Source organism: Onychostoma macrolepis, chromosome 11 (genome assembly GCF_012432095.1).
Source record: "Onychostoma macrolepis isolate SWU-2019 chromosome 11, ASM1243209v1, whole genome shotgun sequence".
NCBI lineage: Eukaryota > Metazoa > Chordata > Actinopteri > Cypriniformes > Cyprinidae > Onychostoma > Onychostoma macrolepis.
The window spans coordinates 27,208,696-27,217,729 of record NC_081165.1 but is presented as its reverse complement, the minus strand read 5'-3'; the positions used below and the strand labels follow the sequence as shown (position 1 = coordinate 27,217,729).

Here is a 9,034-nt window from a genome sequence, read left to right as displayed (position 1 = left end):
GCAAAATTCACTTTTACATGTTTGAACTGAAATGTGCTAGTTAGCAAGTTTCACGATGAATGCGGCTAAAGTTTACGGCTCTCGTCACCCCATGGAAGAGAGGGGCGGGGCCAGCAGAGCTCATTAGCATTTAAAGGGAAATGCACCATAATGGCTCGCGGTGAACAGAGCTGTTTTGGACATGTTAAAAGGGTGTTGTTTTACACTACCATTGAAAAATTTTAACCAAAGTATGTTATAGACTTTTCATTAAGACCCTAAAGAATCATATCGACTTGTGGAAAATAGGCATCTGATGACCCCTTTAACGTGCTCTTGTGAAAAGCCTGTAAATCAAAACATCTACATTCCAGAAAGGGGAAATAATTGCAAAAGAACAACCAATAAAAGATAATAATAGTAAAACAACCCCCCCCCCCCCCCACCCAAAAAAAATGCCTGTAAATCAGCAACATCATCAACAACCAATAAAAGATAAAAATAATAAAAACAATCCAAAAAAATCAATTGCCTGTAAATAGTTTGTTCGTTTTGTTAAATAACCCAGTTTCCCATGCACTCTCTGTTTTCCTCTCCTGAATTTTTCCACTACTTGTAACATTTAAATCAATATTCATACACAATATTAGGATGTACTCTCTAAAATAATAATGTGTAGATCTCTCTCTCTCTCTCTCTCTCTATATATATATAAATACATGTATACTGTACATATATTAGAACCAGAACACTCTTTTTCCTTTTAATTTTAACAGTTTATTTGAATGTGTAATTTAAAAGAATGAAAGAAAGAAAGAAACATTTTAAATCACCACTAAATGAAATGTAGTTTAATTTCTGCCCAAAATGCACAGATGATACACAACCCAGCCTCAATATCAGTCTGACATCATTAAATACAACATGAAATAAACCATAGCCTAATTGTACATTATTTCCTTTGAAGGTCTTGAAAATACTTGTAATTTCTTCCACAAAGTCACTGATGAGTTACAGTATGAGAAGGTGCATTTGAAGTAGAATACAACATCTGTTCAATAAAATACGCCATACGCATAAAGTATTACAATAGTGGCTGCGGTGATGATTAGAATACCGAAACAGAGAGCCACATTGTTCAGGATCAACGCCGCTCTGGAGCTGCTCATCGCTAACTCTCGCTGTCCAGACAGGTTAGCATCTCGAGTCTGTGAAAACACAAAAGCCAAGCATATTAAAGTGAGTTTCTGAAAAAATTGTTTAATAGATTTCAGTCCATGCAGTTACAGCACGATAAGATTAAGTGTAGGAGAAATCAAGCAGCATGTGAGCAGTTTGTATTAATATTAGTTTTTTTCCCCCCTTACATACTAATAATCCTGCATTTTCATTCTGCAGTATCATATTATCTGACTTATTTTGCATACTGTGAATGCTTGTGTGACTTCCGATCCGATCCACGACTGTGGTGGTGTTCAAATTCTCAAATACGATATTTCCAACATGACTTGAATGCACCATAACTACAAAAATAACAAATACGCACTATCATAAGAAACACCATCATAATATAAGCAGCAGCATAAGGAGCTGTTTTGTACAGCTTAAAAAATAACTGTACACAAAGCAGGCCTCACACATTAAACTTACAAATGTCCGCTCGTTCGTTAAAATTGAAGTGGATAGATCATTGCTTTTGATGACTGCAAATGTAGGCTAAATCCAGTGTTCAAAGTTATAACCTTAATTATGCTATAATTGCTGGTGTAAATCTGATAACCGAGCTGTCTGATGAGATATCTATGACAATACTAATTTACAGGAACTGTAAAGTTTCCGTTTCTGATATGACCGTCCGGTTTCCTGGCATTCAGTACAGGGCACATAGTCAAATTTGATTTGATGCAAATATCACAACACATTTACATGCTCATTAAAATCTTTTATAATCAATGTTAATATCTATAGATCATTTTATGAAACTTGAAGAAAAATGTATTTATAATACATTTATGTACTATTTAAAACATATTACATGTATATATATATATATATATATATATACACATACATACACATACATACATACATACATACGCACACATATATGTGTGTATGTGTGTGTGTGTATATATATATATATATATGTGGCCCTGGACCACAAAACCAGTCTTAAGTGTCAATTTTTTTTAAAGTGAGATTTATACATCATCTGAAAGTTGAATAAATAATCTTTTCATTGATGTATGGTTTGTTATGAACGGACAATATTTGTCTGAGATACAACTATTTGAAAATCTGGAATCTGAGGGTGCAAAAAAATCTAAATATTGAGAAAATCACCTTTAAAGTTGTCCAAATGAAGTTCTTAGCAATGCATATTACTAATCAAAAATGATGTTTTGATATATTTACAATAGGACATTTACAAAATATCTTCATGGAATATGATCTTTACTTAATATACTAATGATTTTTGGCATAAAAAAAAATCTATAATTTTGACTCATACAATGTATTTTTGGCTATTGCTACAAATATACCCCAGCGACTTAAGACTGGTTTTGTGGTCCAGGGTCACATATATATCTTTAAACATAATTTATGCTTAAATTTAAATACTTGAAACAGTTTAACGCTTTAAGACTTTCTTTGTCTGTTATAATGTTTAAAATTGTATGGAAATGTATTAATGACATTTTCCGTTATATATTTTGTTTTATATATTGTAATTCTTGCATACTATATTCTTCATAGCAGCTGTGTATTTTATTATTTGTATTATTAATTCATATGATGCAAATAAATATTCTCAAAATGAAGAAAATGAATACAGGAGTGAATACTTACATTGCACGAGCAGACGGCAGCAGCGATGCCCAGAGGTAAACAGCAGCACAGCAAGGTAAAGACGGAGTAGCACATGTAATCTGGCATTGGAGTGGCTGGCGGTGTGGGGGTCATGAACACAGTGGGCTGAACTGTGACCCCGGTTTGACCAACATACGCTCCTTGGGGATACGCAGTCATCCATGGATATGGCTGTTGGGCATACGGACCCTGAGGGCCTGCTGGAGCTCCGTACGGTTGGTTTGGATATCCAGAAGGCATGGGATTGACTCTTGGAATCTGGTATCCTGTGTTGGGATAGTATGGTGGCGGCACAGACTGACCCATCCTAGACTTCTCCAGTTGATCCTGTTCATCCTGAGGGCCAGAGAATGCAGGGTTTATTCTTCCGACTGTTGGTCCTTGATTGTACATCTTCTTCTCTTGTTCTCCTGTAAGTGTACTAAATGATCTTGATGGTTTTTCTCTTTTGTTTCGTGCTCAACTGAGATGCTCCTCGCCGGACGCTGGTTAACCTGCAGTCTTTATTGAACCTTGTCCTCTGATGGTGATGTGTAGATTAATAGCAGTTCAGTGGGAGGTGGTTTGTAGCTTGTAGGAGAGGTTCAGTGTTGACTGAACAGTGTAGATAAGGCTTCAGCTTATCTGCAATATTATTCTAATACAGTGTTTCTGTTTTCTGAAGTTTGCGAATACTGCAAACTGCCATAAAAGTAGTTTAAGTGTAAATCCCTTATTTTTTAACATGCTCTTGTGAATAGCCTGCAAATCAAAACATCTACATTCCAGAAAGGGAAAATAATTGCAAAAGAACAACCAATAAAAGATAATGATAATAAAAACAAATCAAAAATTATTTTAAAATAGCCTGTAAATAATTTATGTTCGTTTTGTTAAATAACGCAGTTCCCCCATGTGCTTAATTAACTTTTTTCCACAACTTGTAACATTCTAAATCAATATTCAAACAAAATACATTTCTCTCTCTCTCTCTCTCTCTCTCTCTCTATATACAGTATTATTACAGCCCTGCCATGGCCTCCGTCTGTCTGTTCCGCTCTGGAGGTCCCCTGTGTTCCTGTCAATGTCTGTCCCGAGGGGCCTCCAGAGTTATGTCAGTCCTCTGTCCTGTGTGTCATGTGTTCCCGCCTCTTGTTTCCATATTTGGTCATGTTCCTGTCCTTGTTTAGTGTGATTATTAGTTAAGTCTTGTCCAGCTGTGTTTTAGTCATTATCAGTAATTGTCATGTGTATTTAGTTCCTGCTTGTTTAGTTAGTTTTCTTCTGGTCTACTCATTATTCCCTGGTGTTCCTGTCTGTCTCAACCTTGCCTTGTATTGCCCTGCCTTGTCTGGATTTATTAAAGACTATTATTTTGAAGTTTATCCTCGTCTGCGTGTTCCTCGTTCCTCCCTGCTGTGTGTACCATGACAATTAGAACCAGAAACCAGAACACTTATTTTCCTTTTAATTTTAAATGCTTTATTTGAATGTGTATTTCATTTCTGCCCAAAATGCACAGATAATCATACAGCTTATAAGCATTAAATACAACATGAAATAAAACATAACAGTATTAGATTATTCCCTCAGAGTGTCTGGAAAATATTTGTCATTTCTTCCACAAAATTATACTGTAACTCAAAGACAATGAGTAGATGCATTTGAAGAAGAATACAACGTCTGTTCAAACTGTAAATATGAGGGCATTGGCCATGACAATGATTGTGAGGCCGATACCGAGAGCCACATTGTTCAGGATCAACGCCGCTCGGGAGTTGCTCATCGCTAACTCTCGCTGTCCAGCCAAGTTAGCATCTCGAGTCTGTGAAAACACAAACGTCAAGCATAAGTGATTTTAAAAACCTCTTGAAAAAACTCATATCCAGGAGCATCAGAAGCAGTTTAAAGATTTCTATCCAATAATTATAGCGCATGATAAGATGAGGTGTTGGTGAAATCAAACAGCATTTGAGCAGTTAGCTTTCAGCTCCCGCAAGCTTTTCTTTACATACTAAACGGCCTGCACTTTCCATTATGTAATGTCATATTATAGATTGTACTTGATGCCTTCAAATGTAAATCCAAAGTTCAAAGTTATCCAGTGTTATAACCCTAATTATGCTGTAATCTCTGGTGTAGATGGGATAATTGAGCCGTATGATGAGTTATGATGTAATTTTACAAGAACTGTAAAGTTTCGGTTGCAATGTGTCTGGTTTCCTGGCATTTGATTAGCAGATAGTCACAGAATTTATTTTATAAAACTTTCAGTGTTAAATTGTGTTAAAGGTGTCGCCTCAAGCTAAAAGTTAAATATAATGGCACTTAGGAAAATTTACAGGGTTATACAATTAGGATAGATAGATAGATATTTTTCTTTTTTATAATCAAATTGAACTTCTGTAGGTAGTTTTATGAAATACCATTTCATATGAAATACTATTTTTCTCTCTCTCTCTATATTAGGCACTTATATATATATATATATATATATATATATATATATAGAAACTTATTTATATAGAAACTTACTAAATATATAAAATTACATCAGATTTTTCGACCAAATGCATGTAACAACGGACAGTGTGCAGGACTGTTTATTCTTAATTAAACAGATTTAAAACATGATAAGCCATTTGAATTGCTTGATTTATGAGATTGTGTGAATGAGTTATACACATGAAGCAGAAAAACCTACTAGAATGAATACTTACGTAGCACGAGTAGACGACAGCGGCGATGCCCAGGGGTAAACAGCAGAACAGCATGGTAAAGATGGAGTAGCACAAGTAATCCGGAGCAGCCTGCACTGGAGCCACAAACACAGTGGGTTGAACCGTAACCCCAGTTTGACCAACATACGCTACCTGGGGATACGCAGACATCCCTGGATATGGCTGTTGGGTATACGGGCCCTGAGGGCCTGCTGGAGCCCCGTACGGTTGGTTTGGATATCCAGAAGGGATGGGATTGACTCTTGAAATCTGGTATCCTGTGTTGGGATAGTATGGTGGCGGCACAGACTGACTCATCCTTGACTTCTCCAGATAATCCTGTTCATCCTGAGGGCCAGAGAATGCAGGGTTTATTCTTCCGACTGTTGGTCCTTGATTATACATTTCTTCTCTTGTTCTCTTCTGTAAGTGTACTAAATTATCTTGATTGTTTTTCTCTTTCGTGTCGTGCTCAACTGAGTTAATCTGCAATCAGTCTTGTGCTTTTATGAACTTCGTCCTTTTATGGTGATATAGATTTATAGGAATCTGACTGGAAGTGGTTTTGAAGCTTGCAATTTTGTTCATGATTTTTGAAGATGAGGGTGTCATGTAACCTAGATTCACTTAAAATAGCAAAACATGCAGAGGAAGAGAAAACATTTAACATTTTTATTTTTGATGTTAGAGTCACGTCCAATCAGTCACTACAGTATTTTACCTGTCATTTAAAGGTGACCTATTATGCCCCTTTTTACAAGGTGTAAAATAATTCTCTGATGTGAAGTTTTAGCTCAAAATACCACACAGATGATATTTTTATATCTTGTTAAATTTGCCACTTTTACGGTATGAGCCAAAACGCACCAAAACGTTTTTGTGTGTGTCCCTTTAAATGCAAATGAGCTGGTGCTTCCGGCCCCCTTTTCAGATGATGGCAGAGCTTCAAGAGCTCATGCTCCATCAATACCGGTGCTGGCCTTTGTAAATAAACATTCCACTATTAGTACAAGCCTGTTATCTTTACAAAAAATGTACTGGTATCAAAGTCAGTCATCTGATTGCACTGTGCATAATAAATGCACGATTATGAATTACACAGATGGGAAGCATGGCACGAAAAAAATAATGACATAGCTGGTCTCATGGTGCCATTGCATACTATCATAAACTTTATAAGTCCCACTTGAGATTATGAGCTCAACAAATTCAAGCGGTCGACTTCACATTGCTTTCATATGCAATTTTTAACTTCCACATTCCTATTTACAATCATTCTGGTAACACGTGAAGGCAGGATCAGTGAAAACAGGCATAGCTTTAGCAACATAAACCTTACAGAGTGCCAAGAAGCTCTTTCAGAAACACAGTTTGGAAAACAACGTGTGATACTTACTTTGTCTGGAGCTGACGTTCGCGCACGAAGCGTTGGTATTGATTCCTAAACATATAGGGGACGTTACCATTTTTTTCTGGGATATTTCCTTCGAAAATGAAATTTAACCACAGTCTCCTCAGCAGCTCAGATGGAGGGAGTCTATAGAGCCTATGTTTGTTGGTGCATCTCAAAACACAACACTTGTAATGCCTCTTTAGCGCTAACATTGTATATCTCCAGCAGCTAAAGTTACAGCAAGAAAACAGTAATGGCGGACTGCTGCTTCTCACTCAGGACTGTATTTATGCTAATAGGGCAGAGATCGTCACAAATGGGCGGGACTTTTTCCCTTCAGTGATGTGTACAGAGGGAGAAATCTGGAACTGTTCATTTGGAGAGACTGTTTATGATTTACTGGCATTATAAAAAAATGAGTGGGTGGGTTTTTAACATTATAGGCTGGTTGTTTTTACACACAATGCAGCCACACAGCTGTGTTCACACCTTATAAAAGTAATTTTTGCTTAACAGGTCCTCTTTAATAAAAGCTCAAGCAGATATGAGCTTGGAAAGGTTGTGTGACACCCTCATTAAAAAGTGTTAAAACTATTAAAAAGTGAATCATTTTTCTTGAACAATCCTATTAGCAGCCTGCGATCCTCTCTTCACTAGCAGATGTCAGTGTGAGATCATAATTCTCAGTCAGAAATGAGATTAGATTGGGATCAGCCTCTATGTTAAGACATTGTCTTAAGAACTAGTCTGACCAAGTCACAAACTGAGATGGATATATTGAAATTTAGCACATGGCAGGTTGGCTATTGTACTCAGAGTGTATGATTGTAAATGCAGCATGCTCTAATTGAGAGCCACTCCCCTCGCCCACTTGTTAAAATGGAATGCACAAGTTGAAGTGCTTAGGGAAGTTAACTAGTGTGTGTGTCTAAAAGCAAAGTGGAATCTAGTAATGCAATTTGGCTGTCCACACCAGACGCGACACGACAGAATCAATCAAATGTCACAGCCAATCAGAAGCTTGTGTGGGTGGGCTCTCTCTGGAAGCGCACTGCACTCGCAACGAAATGGATAAGTTTATAATCTAATTCATAAATATTAAATCTTTTTAACATTATTAAATGTACATATTGAGTGACTTGTTGGACCGCATTGAGTTCACAGTTTTAATGCACATCTTTGCTTTAATTTATTTTCAAGATCTGAGGTAAACTATCTATTGTTGCTTTCAGTATGGCTGTAAGTGTCACAGATCAGTCAGGCCCTTCACTCCACCAATCACAGCGTTCCACCTCTCCAGAGTTCTAATCACGCACACCTGCACCTGATCACAGCCTCATCAACACCCGCTACAAAAGATCCTCACACACTCACTTCACTGTCCGATCTCGTTTCTCAACGTGGACTCTGACATCGCTGTCTCCTGCAATCAAAGACCACATCCTTCCAATAAAGTATACTTACCTTGTTTGACTTACCTCCTGTATTCTTCCTCCTTGTGTCGTCCTCTCCAACTAGAGTTCCAAGTCTCGAAGTGTGTGTGTCAACCTGGATCCCCTCGTCTCGTCTTCCAATATCCCTGGGGAAAAGAGAAGCTATCACCATCTCGTCACTACTACCCGAATTACTCAACACAAGATAATCCACTCACCTCTCCAGTCTGCTCTATTCACCTGTATAAATAAAAACCACTTGTTATTTACCTCTCACCTTCATGTCCGAGTCTATCAGTAACAGAAGATCGGACCGACACCGTCACGAACAGGATGAGCACTCCGGACCCTTTCCAAGAGCTGGTGGATTCTCTCAAGAAGTTATTATTGCAATCGCCCACAACAACGGCACCACCACAACCGTCAAACACCGCCATGAGCACTCCTTCACCGATCGTTTTCGCCAGTCCCATGGCCCGACCAGCGCCCTTCTCTGGTTCGGCGGAGGAATGCGATGGCTTCATTCTCCAATGTACCCTGACGATTAATCTTCACCCCCATGTATTCACCACAGATCAATCCAAGATAGCATATGTAGTCACCTCACTCACCGGTCCTGCTCTGAAATGGGCAGAAACAATCCTAAACCAGGCTGGACC

General features: G+C 37.8%; 1 protein-coding gene across 1 annotated transcript; it reads right to left on the bottom strand.

The window, feature by feature from the left end:
- Positions 1-4,516: 4,516 nt before the first annotated feature.
- LOC131549144 (proline rich transmembrane protein 1B-like) lies at positions 4,517-6,968 on the bottom strand. The gene is made up of 3 exons (XM_058790992.1): positions 6,946-6,968; positions 5,550-5,897; positions 4,517-4,654 (listed from the first exon to the last, which is right to left on the bottom strand). Exons 2-3 carry the CDS (start codon positions 5,865-5,867, stop codon positions 4,517-4,519), a joined length of 456 nt encoding a protein of 151 aa, XP_058646975.1. The 5' UTR covers positions 5,868-5,897; positions 6,946-6,968.
- Between the last annotated feature and the right edge of the window lie 2,066 nt (positions 6,969-9,034).